At 46.5% G+C, this 13,049-nt stretch overlaps 1 protein-coding gene across 1 annotated transcript in view; it reads right to left on the bottom strand.

The window, feature by feature from the left end:
• The window catches only part of PLEKHN1 (pleckstrin homology domain containing N1), a 57,921-nt gene extending 53,270 nt beyond the window's left edge, over positions 1-4,651 (bottom strand). The window contains exon 1 of the mRNA XM_081954936.1: positions 4,295-4,651. Coding sequence (XP_081811062.1) covers positions 4,295-4,629 — 335 coding nt within the window. The 5' untranslated portion in view covers positions 4,630-4,651. The remainder of the gene's footprint in view (positions 1-4,294) is intronic.
• Between the last annotated feature and the right edge of the window lie 8,398 nt (positions 4,652-13,049).

Below are 13,049 nucleotides of genomic sequence, written 5' to 3'. Positions count from 1 at the left end.
AACTCTTTTGTCATTCTAATCCCATTTCGCCAAGAGGGGACTGAACGCGTGCCGCTTTCCTTCGAACGCCACTTCGCAAACTCCCCGTAGCGGTGTCGCGAAAAGAAACGAGCCCACACCTCGTCGTGCCACCGGGCAGGGGTACAATTGAACGCAGGTCTTCCGTTCGGCTGTGTATTTTAAAAGCACATCCACACACACACACTATATTGCCAAAAGTATTCGCTCCCCCATCCAAAGAATCAGAACCGGGTGTTCCCATCAATTCCATGGCCACAGGGGTATAAAACCAAGTCCCTAGGCATGCAGCCTGTTTGAACAAACTTTGGTGAAGGAATGGGCCGCTCTCAGGAGCTCAGTGAAGTCCAGAGTGGAACTGTGATAGGATGCCACCTGGGCAACAAACCCAGTTGTGAAATTCCCTCCCTCCTAAATATTCCAGAGTCAACTGTCAACTGTGTTATAAGAACGTGGGAGTGTTTGGGAACGGCAGCAACTCAGCCACGAAGTGGTAGGCCACGTAAACTCGTCCAACATCAGTGTGTGACCTCACAAATGCGCTTCTGGGAGAATGGTCAAAGATTCCCATCAACACACTCCTCAACCTTGTGGACAGCCTTCCCAGAAAGGTTGGAGCTGTTGTAGCTCCCAAGGGTCATATTGAACCCTATGGATTAGGAATGGGATGCCACTTACAGTTAAGTTCATATGCGAGTAAAGGCAGGTGAGCAAATACATTTGGCCATATAGTGTACATTAGGGGTGCACATTTTTTGCAATCGGGGAAGATGTGGGAAGCTGGACTTTCCGTGAAATATTTCCCAGCGCCCACAGCCAACTCGAATTCACACTGTCCTTTAAAAGCAGTTGCGTGCCTCCACACCTACCCACAACACACACACACACACACACACAGACCGGAGGGATAGAGAGTCCAGGGGTCTGGTTACTTAAGGCATCTAACCATTCGAAGCTGACCCTTGGTTCCCTTCACCTAAGCCGCGTGGGGGATTCAGCCGTCCATAATTTTCAAACTGGGTGAGGGGAGGGGAAAAAAACAACAACCCCATCCTGGTAATATTTTTATATTCCTAGCCATGTGCCAGCTGGGGATGATGGCATTTGTAGTCCGAGCTCTCGGAGGGGGGGGGAGCAAAATAAACGTGCAGGCCCAACGACAACGGACAGGTTTTGTGGGGAAGTTAGCGGTAGCAAGTGTCGTTGCGTGAATGCAAAATAAGAAATAAGAATTGCTCTTTGAATAGACTGCCCCGATTTCAAGAAGAGACTTGAATTGTCAGAAATGGTCTCCTGCTTGGGCGGAGGGGTTGGACTAGATGACCTCCAAGGTCCCTTCCAATTCTGTTACTCTGTCATTATTCTGTTAGCCAGAAGTTGTGGAAGCTTCATCCCTGGAGGCTTTCAAGAAGAGACTGGGCTGCCATCTGTCTGAAATGGTGTAGGGTCTCCTGCTTGGGCGGGAGGGGAGGGGGTTGGACTAGATGACCTACAAGGTCCCTTCCAACCCTTGTTCGGTCGGTTAGCACCCGAGGTTTGCTAAAACGGAACGGGCTCCACTGGAAATCGACACGCTTCTAAGGCTTCACGTTTCACTCAGGCCCCTGTGCAATTAAATTAGTCAGCTATGACAAGGAATCTGCAGGTTGAGATGTGTTGTTTTTTTCCCCACGCCGTGCAAAAAAGCAGGTAAATTTTTAAAAAAAACACACACACACCACTATGAAATAATAATTAGGCATTACATTTAATACAACCCACCCAATTTCCAGAGAGAGAGAGAGAGAGAGACAGAGAGAGAGAGAGAGAGAGAGACAGAGACAGAGAGAGAGAGAGACAGAGAGAGAGGGAGGGAGGGAGGGAGGGAGAGAGAGAGGGAGAGAGAGACAGAGAGAGAGAGAGAGAGAGAGAGAGAGGGAGAGAGAGACAGAGAGAGAGAGAGAGGGAGGGAGGGAGGGAGGGAGAGAGAGAGGGAGAGAGAGAGAGAGAGAGAGAGGGAGAGAGAGACAGAGAGAGAGAGAGATTAGTTTTAAAAAGGAGAGAAAAGCCAAATATTTGTCAAGGTTTTTTTTTTTTAAATGCTTTTCTTCCGTCTCTACAAATTTGCTTTTGGAGGGACCACACACACACACACACACACACACACACACACCGCTAATGCAATTCTGAATCTTCTCGCGATTGCAGGAAATATTTAGGATTATAAATAACTTTTATTAGGATCTGAAAGAAGAAAGCTGGGGTATTTTTAGCCGGTCTCTATTATAAGCAAAGAGGAAGGACCACAACACTTTGCATTCTAGGTTAACTTGAATTGTGGTTTGGGGGTTTTTTATTTCCCCTATCGAAAAAGCATGGCTCCAACAGAACCAGGGATACCTGGGCAACGCGTAATAAGGAATATAAGCCCCACTGAGCCCGAGGGGTAAAAAAGCCCCACAGATCCGTATGGTACGTTTTTGAATGAGTGGCGCTCCAACTTCCCAGTGGGGCGGGCAGCCTTCTAAAATGAATGTGGACTAAGGGGCAGCACATGCAGAAGTGACAGAAACAAAAGGCGGATTAAAATAAAACTCCCCCCCCCCCCCCAACCTCCTCTGCGGAAGAAAACTGGTTTTTAATTTATTTATTTTTTTAAAGAAAGAATCTGCAGTCTTCAAAACTACGTTCCTTCCGATCCAGGGGATCATATTATTTTGCGGACATTTGGGAGATATAAATCCTTGGGGGAAATGACACACGCCGCTGAAAAAAGAAAGAAAGGAAGGAAGGAAGGAAGGAAGGAAGGAAGGAAGGGGGAGGGGAGGGAGGAAGGAAGGAAGGAGGCAAGGAAAGCAGGAAAGAAAAGAAAGAAAGAAAGAAAGAAAGAAAGAAAGAAAGAAAGAAAGAAAGAAAGAAAGAGGGAGGGGAGGGAAGGAAGGAAAGCAGGAAAAAAAGAAAGAAAGAAAGAAAGGAAGGAAGGAAGGAAGGAAGGGGGAGGGGAGGGAGGAAGGAAGGAAGGAGGCAAGGAAAGCAGGAAAGAAAAGAAAGAAAGAAAGAAAGAGAAAGAAAGAAAGAAAGAAAGAGGGAGGGGAGGGAAGGAAGGAAAGCAGGAAAGAAAGAAAGAAAGAAAGAGGAAGGAAGGAAGGGAGGAAGGAAGGAAAGAAGGAAGGAAACCCCCAAAATGTATATATTCCTGAATAGGCAGGCAAGCAAGAAAGAAAGAGGGAGGGAGGGAGGGGAAGAGGGGAGGAAGGAAGGAGGGAAGGGGAGAAGGAAGGAAGGAAGGAAGGAAAGTAGGGAGGGAGGGAGGAAAGAAAGAGGGAGGGAAGGAAGGAAGGAAGAGGAAGGAGCAAAGGAGAGAGGGAAGGGAAGGAAGGAAAGCAGGAAAAAAAGAAAGAAAGAAAGGAAGGAAGGAAGGAAGGAAGGAAGGAAGGAAGGAAGGAAGGGGGAGGGGAGGGAGGAAGGAAGGAAGGAGGCAAGGAAAGCAGGAAAGAAAAGAAAGAAAGAAAGAAAGAGAAAGAAAGAAAGAAAGAAAGAGGGAGGGGAGGGAAGGAAGGAAAGCAGGAAAGAAAGAAAGAAAGAAAGAAAGAGGAAGGAAGGAAGGGAGGAAGGAAGGAAAGAAGGAAGGAAACCCCCAAAATGTATATATTCCTGAATAGGCAGGCAAGCAAGCAAGAAAGAGGGAGGGAGGGAGGGGAAGAGGGGAGGAAGGAAGGAGGGAAGGGGAGAAGGAAGGAAGGAAGGAAGGAAGGAAAGTAGGGAGGGAGGGAGGAAAGAAAGAGGGAGGGAAGGAAGGAAGGAAGAGGAAGGAGCAAAGGAGAGAGGGAAGGAAGGAAAGAAAGGAGGGAGGGAGTGAAGAAAGAAGGGAAAGAGAAAGAAAGAAAGGAGGGAGGGAGGGAGGGAGTGAAGAAAGAAGGGAAAGAGAAAGAAGGAGGGAGGGAGAGAAAGAGAGAGAGAAAGAAAGGGAGGGAGGGGAGGGGAGGGGAGGAAGGAAGGAGGGGAGGAAAGCAGAAAAGAAAGAAAGAAAGAAAGAAAGAAAGAAAGAAAGAAAGAAAGAAAGAGGAAGGAAGGAAAACCCCAAAATGTATATATTCCTGAATAGGCAGGCAAGCAAGCAAGCAAGAGGGAGGGAGGGAAGGGGAGAAGGAAGGAAGGAAGGAAAGTAGGGAGGGAGGAAAGAAAGAAAGAAAGAAAGAAAGAAAGAAAGAAAGAAAGAAAGAAAGAAAGAAAGAAAGAAACTTCCCGGGGGGGGGGAGAAAAGAGGGAAGGGAAGCGCTCCAAGGGAGCCACTCACTCTTTCTTGACCGAGGGCTTCCGAGAGAAGGAGTATCGGAAGCGGCCGGGCGCCTGAGGGACGCAAGCCATGTTCCCCATCGCCGAAGCCGGGCCGAAGGGAGACTCCAGGAGCCGAGAGGCGCCCGGCTGCCAAACCCAAGGCGGCGTGTGGGGCTGGCTGGGCTGGGTGTCAAGCGAGGCTTCCTCACTTCCGTCTCCGAAAGAGAGAGAGAGAGAGAGCGAAGGAGCCTCCGGGCGGCCGAGCCTGGGAAGAAAGCGAGGGAGCCGCGCGGGCGCTCCCTTCCTGTGAATTGGCAACGGCAGGCGCGCACACGAGCGTGCAAACCCGCACATACGCGCACACACGCACAGGCAGATTGGCTGTTGGTTGGGGCGGCTCTTCTTTTTGGCCGGGGCACTGGGGGGGGGGGATCTTCTGAATCTCAAGGTCCATTCCAGGCCCCCAACCTTTACCTGCAAAAGAGACAACCTGGCTTGAAACCCTTTGGAAAGAGACGCATCTGTTTCTTCCCACGTTTCTCTTGGACTCTTCTTTCCGGCTGCTTTAGTTGAGGTTTATTTCACTTCACACTTTCCTTCACTTTACTTTCTATTTTACTTTTTACTTTACTTTTTATTTTACTTTTTACTTTATCTTTTACTGTACTTACTTTTTACGTTACTTTACTTTTTATTTTACTTTTTATTCACTTCACTTCACTTTTTACTTTACTTTTTACTTTACGTTACTTTTACTTTTTACTTTACGGTACTTTTACTTTTTACTTTACTTTATACTTCACTTTTTACTTTACATTACTTTTCACTTTACTTTATACTTCACTTAACTTCACTTTTTACTTTATTTTACTTTTTACTTTACTTTATACTTCACTTCACTTTTTACTTTACATTACTTTACTTTTTATTGTACTTTACTTTTTACTTTACTTTACTTTAGGGTTAGGGTTAAGGTTTAGTTTAGTACAAGTCAGAAAGAGGGCTGTGAAAATATCTAGAGATCCCTCATATCTACCCTCAAAATGACGTTATAGAGCATTGCACACCAGAACAAAGGACAGTTTTCCCTCTCCCCCCCCCCATGCCACCACTCTGCTAAACAACTAATTCCCTAAACACTGTCAAATTATCTACTAAGACTACATTACTATTCTTCTCATCCTTACTAGTACCTATCTCTTCCCACTTATATGGCTATAACCATATTGCTTGTACCTTTACAATTTATATTGTTTTTATTTTTTTCCTAGTAAGATTTGACAGCTTATTAGTAATCTTGACTTATCATTAAGTCAAGAGCCTATGTACCAAAGACAAATTCCTTGTGTGTCCAATCACACTTGGCCAATAAAAGAATTCTATATTCTATATTCTATTCTACTCTATTCTCTATATTCTATATTCTATTCTACTCTATTTACTCTATTCTCTATATTCTATATTCTATTCTACTCTATTCTACTCTATTCTACTCTATTCTCTATATTCTATATTCTATTCTACTCAATTCTACTCTATTCTCTATTCTCTATATTCTATATTCTCTATACTCTATTCTACTCTATTCTACTCTATTCTCTATATTCTATATTCTATTCTACTCAATTCTACTCTATTCTCTATTCTCTATATTCTATATTCTCTATATTCTATATTCTATTCTACTCTATTCTACTCTATTCTACTCTATTCTCTATATTCTATATTCTATTCTATTCTACTCTATTCTCTATATTCTATATTCTATATTCTATTCTACTCTATTCTCTATATTCTATATTCTACGGTATGTTCTATATTCTATATTCTATATTCTATTCAGTTCTTTTCAATATTCTATTCTATTCTATATTTTATTCATAGACTCATAAATTTTACAATAAATAAATAAATAAAACTGGCTATGCTCCTTGACAAGCAGGGCTGGGCCTGTGTCGCCTTTTAAAAAGGAGGCCAACAAGAGATCCTATCCATAAAGCTGGACAAAAATATCTCAGCAGAAAGGAATTCCAAACCCCTTTTTATAGCCTTGCCAAGAAAAAAAGGACACGGGTGGGTTGGTGAAGTCTAAAGCCAGGCGTGGAAGGAGGCTTTATGCTTTGCAGTTTGGGAATGAAGATGTGGGAGGAAAAAACCGACTCTCAAACGGAGCACTCCCAGATGCTGGGACAGATAGGGGGGGGGGTTTCCAGATGTGCAAGGAGGCCATCTTTCTGTGGTGTCTTTTGCACACTCCACACCCTGCTTTTCAGAATACTTCTTTAAGGGCAGGAAGCAGCTCATTGGGAGGGGAAGGGAAGGGAAGGAAGAGGGAAGGGAAGGAAGAGGGAAGGGAAGGAAGAAGGAAGGGAAGAGGGAAGGAAAGGAAAGGAAAGGAGGAGAGAAGGAAAGGGAAGGAAGAGGAAAGAGAAGGAAAAGAAGAGGAAAGGAAAGGAAGAGAGAAGGAAAGGGAAGGAAGAGAGAAGGGAAGGAAGAGGGAAGGAAAGGAAAGAGGAAAGGGAAGGAAGAAGGAAGGGAAGGGAAGGAAGAGGGAAGGAAAGGAAGAAGGAAGGGAAGGGAAGGAGGAGAAGGAAAGGGAAGGAAGAGGAAAGAGAAGGAAAAGAAGAGGAAAGGAAAGGAAGAGAAGGAAAGGGAAGGAAGAGAGAATGAAAGGAAGAGGGAAGGAAAGGAAAGAGGAAAAGGAAGGAAGAGAAAAGGGAAGGAAGAGGGAAGGAAGGGAAGGAAAGAGGAAAGGGAAGGAAGAGGGAAGGGAAGAGGAAAGGGAAGGAAGAGGGAAGGAAGGGAAGGAAGGGAAGGAAAGAGGAAAGGGAAGGAAGAAGGAAAGTAAGGAAGAGGAAAGGGAAGGAAGAGGGAAGGGAAGGAAGAGGGAAGGAAAGGAAGAAGGAAGGGAAGGAAGAGGGAAGGGAAGGAAGAGGGAAGGAAAGGAAGAAGGAAGGGAAGGAAAGGAGGAGAAGGAAAGGGAAGGAAGAGAGAAGGAAAGGAAGAAGGAAGGAAAGGAAGAGAAGGAAAGGGAAGGAAGAAGGAAGGAAAGGAAGAGAAGGAAAGGGAAGGAAAGAGGAAGGAGAGGAAAGGGAAGAGAGGAAGGAAAGGGAAGGAAAGGAAGAAAGGAAGAGGGAGGGAGGGGAAGAAGAAAGAAGGAAAAAGGAGGAATGCAGAATAATCATGACAATCCTTATGGAATTAAAAAATAAAATCCAGCCCCAGAGAATAAATCCTTCCTTGAGTGAAGTCTTCATCCTTTCTCCCAATCGATGCTTCCTCCTCTAACCCTAAACTGATCCCAATCACGGCTTGTTTAAGGAATTCTGGGAGTTGAAGTCCATCCATCTTAAAACCGCCCAAGTTGAGAAACACAGCTCTATTCCAGCCACTTCACAGGAGGAAGCTCTTTTAATTTTAATAAGAACCATGGAAGTTTCTCCCCTCTCTTTTCCAAATCCAAGCTGGTATTTCCTCACCCTTTCTCTCTCTCTCTCTCTCTCTCCCTCCCTCCCTCCCTCCCTCCCTCCCTCCCTCCCTCCCTCCCTCCCTCTCTCATTTCAACCAAACTTGGTACACAGATGACTTACTCTCCGGAAACAGATACTGTGTGGGTAAGACACCCCTAAAACCCCTTCGTGTCTGTGTGTGTGTCTGTGTGTATTCCAGCATAACTTTGGAACGCCTGGGCTGCTGAAATGAAAAGGACTGAATTATATCAACCGCATTTCCCCAAAAATAAGACAGGGTCTTATTTTCTTTTGACTCCCCTCCCCCAAAATAAGCACTTGCCCTTATTTTCGGGGAGCTCTTATTATTTTTGAGGTGCAGGAGGCGGCGAGCGTGGTCACCTCATGGCTGCTGCTGTGTTGCAATATTTTCGCGGAGGGCTTATTTTGGGGGGAGGACTTATTTTAGCACATGCGCTCAAAAGCCCAATTGGGCTTATTATCCGGGGAGGTCTTATTTTCGGGAAAACAGGGTATAGTGTCAAATCACAGTACTTTTGACAGCGATAGTGTGCATTTTGGATTCAAGTTCTGTTAAGATACAGCCTGTTGTCCCTTAAAATGGCTTCTACTGTACAGCACAGTGGAGTTGCCACGGTAATGGCTTCACAGTATTTATCTATCTATCTATCTGTCTGTCTATCATCTATCTATCCATCTATCCTATCTTTTTGTCCTCCACCCAGCGAACATGAGTTTTAAGTGAAGGGGAGGACGGATGCCAAAGCGATTACAACATTTTTCTCACACCCTGTCTCACGGTTCGCTTTGAACTTTTTTTGCAAACGGCATCAAAATGCGTGCCAGAGTTCTGGCTTTACAAACTGGAATGTTCTGGATTCCTTTGGGGGAGGGGCGGCGGGGGAGAACAGTGCGCAGGCCCGTTTCCTGCATTTCCCCACGGTGGAAATTCTGCACGGTCCAGTTCGCAAACTAGCCCTGGCCACCTTCCGAAGCCCCCTTTTTCTGTTTCGTGGTCTGTTTAAAGAGGGCTCCGTTAGCAGACAGCCCTTTTATGCAACGGATGGTTTATTTATAGCCGTTTTGAGTCTGGAGAGCAGGTGGAAAAAGAATTCTGTTAACCGATCCCCGATAGATTTTCCAGCATGATTTGCATCAACGGTCCCCCCCTCCCCCCCTTTCCGCATGTGGATCTTCCAGCAGAAACTGGAACGCCAGCCTCTGAGTCACACAGAGCCCTTCCTCGTTTTGGAAGAAATGTCCTTCTGGATTCAGTTCCAAGGGAGGGGAAAAGACACTGGAAATATGTTAACTTAACCACGGGGGGCAAGAAAAGTGGTAAAATGGAGCACAGTTCCCTTAACAAATGCAATACAATACAATACAATACAATAGCAGAGTTGGAAGGGACCTTGGAGGTCTTCTAGCCCAACCCCCTGCCTAGGCAAGGAACCCTATACCATTTCAGACAAATAGCTATCCAACATCTTCTTAAAGACTTCCAGTGTTGGGGCATTCACAACTTCTGGAGGCAACTTCTGTTCCACTGATGAATTGTTCTCACTGTCAGGAAATTCCTCCTTAGTTCTAAGTTGCTTCTCTCCTTGATTAGTTTCCACCCATTTTGCTTCTTGTCCTGCCCTCAGGAGCTTTGGAGAATAGCTTGACTCCCTCTTCTTTGGGGCAACCCCTGAGATATTGGAAGGCAGCTATCATGTCTCCCTTAGTCCTTCTTTTCATTAAACTAGACAGACCCAGTTCCTGCAACCGTTCTTCATATGTTTTAGTCTCCAGTCCCCTAATCCTCTTTGTTGCTCTTCTCTGCACTCTTTCTAGAGTCTCCGCATCTTTTCTACATCGTGGCTCACTTAACGCCATAAATTTTGGGGCTCCATTGTGGCCGTCCATTGAGGACGACCCATATAAAATTAGCCTTCTTAGAAGTAGCTAAAATGCTTGCCTGACCTCTGAGATCTTTGCCTGCAGGGGATTTTGACATGATACCAGCCAGGGTCACCCATTCGAACAGACAAGGCATACCTGGCATACATGTTTGAAAAGTCATCCGTGTCGCTAATCCCGTTCTTTGGACCGAGTCCCGTTGGCTGGAAGCGGTTACCTTTATAGCAACCTCTAGGGTCAAACTCAGGGCGGGTTGAAAAAAAACAAATACAAAAATAAAACGGAGAATGAGTCAAGAAAAATCTAATTTTTTATTTTATTTTACACACTGGCTTGTATTGCTCATATTTTTTCTCCCCCTTGGTTGTAGTGCAAAAATTGAGAAACACAAAATAAAGTGGACGTTTTAACGGCACATAAATAAATCCGACACACATATACAGATAAATTAACATAAATTAATTAACATACACACACACACCCCACTCCTCAAGGCATCTCCAACCCAGGGTGAATAAGCTGGGGATTTGCACCATGGATAGATCAGAAATTGTACTTCGACAGGAGCACAGGGGTAACAAGGAAGATGGGATTCCTTCCTTCCTTATTTCCTTCCTTCTTTCCTTTCCTTCCTTCCTTCTTTCCTTCTTTCCTTCCTTCCTTCCTTCCTTCCATGCTTGGTTTACACGGCTGTTTGCAACATCCTATAGGCATGTGATCCATCATTTTCGTATGGGTATTTTTTTGGCAATTTCCATTCTTTCCTTCTGATTTCCAGCAAAAAAACAACAACAACCCACCTATGGGTGAAAAAGGTATCGCTGCAAAAAAACCCAATCTGTTTAACGACCATAATTCCGGGCTCAATTACGGTTGTAAGTGGAGGACGGAACGCTATTCCCTTCCCACCAAAGGTGGTTCTTATTTTTCTACTTGCATTTTTTACGTGCTTTCGAGCTGCTAGGTTGCCTGAAGCTGGGACAAGTCACGGGAGCTCCTTCTGTTAGGTAGCGCTAGGGATTCGAACCGCCGAACTGCCGACCTTTCTGATCGACAAGCTCAGCGTCTTAGCCACTTAGCCACTGAGCCACCGCATCAACAACCGCTGCCAATTCCTTCGTGGTTAAGGCTACCTTATCCTCCATCATTGCGAAGCCTCTATTCCGATTGGCAAAGAAGATGCCACCGAAACGCCGTAGCAAAAAAGGATGCGACGAACCATTCTCTTGGGCCGGGGCTCTCCAAACTTGGCGATTTTAAGAGTTGTGGACTTCAACCCCCAGAATTCTCCAGCCAGCCATGGAAGTTAAAGTCCGCAGGTCTTAAACTTGGAGTCTTGGTCCCTCCCAGGGGTGGGATTCTAAAATGTTAGCAACCAGTTCCCTGCCCAGTGGCTGGGAGGGCGTGGCCATGGTGGGCGTGGCCTACTCAGCCTTCTGCACCACGGTAAGGGGGGTGCATTTTCACCCTCCCCGGGCTCCGGAGGTTTTTATCGAGCCTCCGGGAGGGTGAAAAATGCCTCCCCCACCACCAGAGGCCCTCCGGAAGGCAGAAATAGGCCCATTTCTGGACTTATTGTAGGCCCGTTTTTTGCCCTCAAGAGGCTCTGGAGGCTTCTCCAGGCCTCCGGGAGGGTGAAAACAGCCTCCCGGAGGTTCTGGAAATCCTCCAGAAGCCAGAAACTGGACCGTTTCCGGACTTCGGGTATTTCCGGTATGCCCGTTTTTCACTCTCTGGAGGCTCCGGAATCTTCCTCGAGCGTCCAGGAGGCGAAAATGGCCTCCCTCGGGCTAGCCAGAACCTGGCCTGTTTCCAGACTTCCTGTACTTCTGGAAGGCCTGTTTTTCACCATCCAGAGGTTCCGGAGGTTTCTCTGAGCCTCCAAGAGGGCGAAAACGGCCTCCCCGGGACTCTGGAAGCTGGAAACAGGATCGCTTTTGGACTTCCGGAAGGCCCTATTGTTGCCCTCCCAGATCCTCCGTGCAACCCCTGCACTTACCTGGCATCCAAAATAGGCCGCGCGGAGACTCCTGGGAGGGGAGGGACCAGGGGGTCCTTCCAACTATTGGTTCGCCCGAACCGGTGCTAACCGGCTGAATCCCTCCACTGGTCTCTTCCCATCTCCATGAACGAAGTGACTCCTTCTCTGCAAAAAAGGTCTTCTCTCACCAACCCAAAGGAAGACGCACACACAGGGACCCACCCAAACACGGCCTTTTCTTCAATTCCTATATTTTCAGATTAGGGACATTAAATACTTCCTCCAACTGGTAACCCTTCAATTGTTCCTTTTCAAGAATTCAGAAGCCGCTTGGGGGAAAAGCAGGTATCCACGGATAAATGACAGAAGGGCAAAAAAAATCCCTAACTAGGATAAATGTGGAATATTTGATTTGTGGACCAGAAAAGATCTTCAAAATGGATATTGCTTGGAAAAAAGTCCCAGCTTTTCAGCTGAATCATCTTTTGGCTGGGTGTTTCCCAGGCTTGGCCACTTTAAGGCGCGTGGACTTCAACTCCCAGAAATCTCCAGCCAGCTATGAAACCTGGGAGTTGAAGTCCGCACGTCTTAAAGTGACCCAACACGGCTGTAAACAGCTTAAAGGCATGAAAAAGAATTCTATCAACCTCTTCCAATGCAAATATTTGCGAACCCACTGCAGCCCAAACGGATGAGAAGAACTCACAGGCTCTGCTCCAGAGGTGGTATTCAGCCAGTTCGCACCGGTTCGCCTGAACCAATGGCAAAAATTTTGTCCAGTTCGGCGAACCGGTAGCAATGGCTGGCCACGCCCCCGAGCTAGTCTCCCTGTCGCCAGTTGCGGATTTGCAAGGCAATGGGATGCGCGAAGAAGATGGTGGCGATGGCAGCCGCTTGTTCACTGACTAGAGGACTTTTCAGCGGCTAGCCACCAGCCTCTTTGAGAGCCAGTATGCAAAGAGGCGATTGGTGGGTGGCTTCTTTGCCAGCCAGCCACTTCCCAGAAGCGGCGGCTGGCTGGGTAGCCACCGAAAACCACTTAGCTTGCCTTCCGGACTGAACCAGCCACCACGGAAGGTAAACAACCCAGGAGGCAGTGGTGGGGGAAGAAGCGGGAAAATGGGGGCGACTAGCAAAGGGAAGGTGGGGATATTTAGGGGGAAATCCTAAAAAGTTTCCCAGCTTTTCCTGTGGGCGTGGCTAGGTGGAGAGGCATGCGATGGAGTGAGCGTGAGTGACGTCAAGTTGGCCATGCCCGCTCAGTCACATGACCCCCACCAAGCCACGCCTACCAAACTGATAGGGAAAAATTTTAAAATCCCACCACTGCTTTGCTCCCCATAGACAGCCTGCCCCCAAGGAAGGGCCCCGAAAGCAAAGCGAAGGCACTTATAAAAAAAAAAAAACGAACACGGTGAAAA

The sequence above is a fragment of the Natrix helvetica genome, assembly GCF_964273705.1.
Source record: "Natrix helvetica genome assembly, chromosome: 5".
Classification (NCBI taxonomy): Eukaryota; Metazoa; Chordata; class Lepidosauria; order Squamata; family Natricidae; genus Natrix; species Natrix helvetica.
This window is presented reverse-complemented; position numbering and strand designations above follow the sequence as displayed.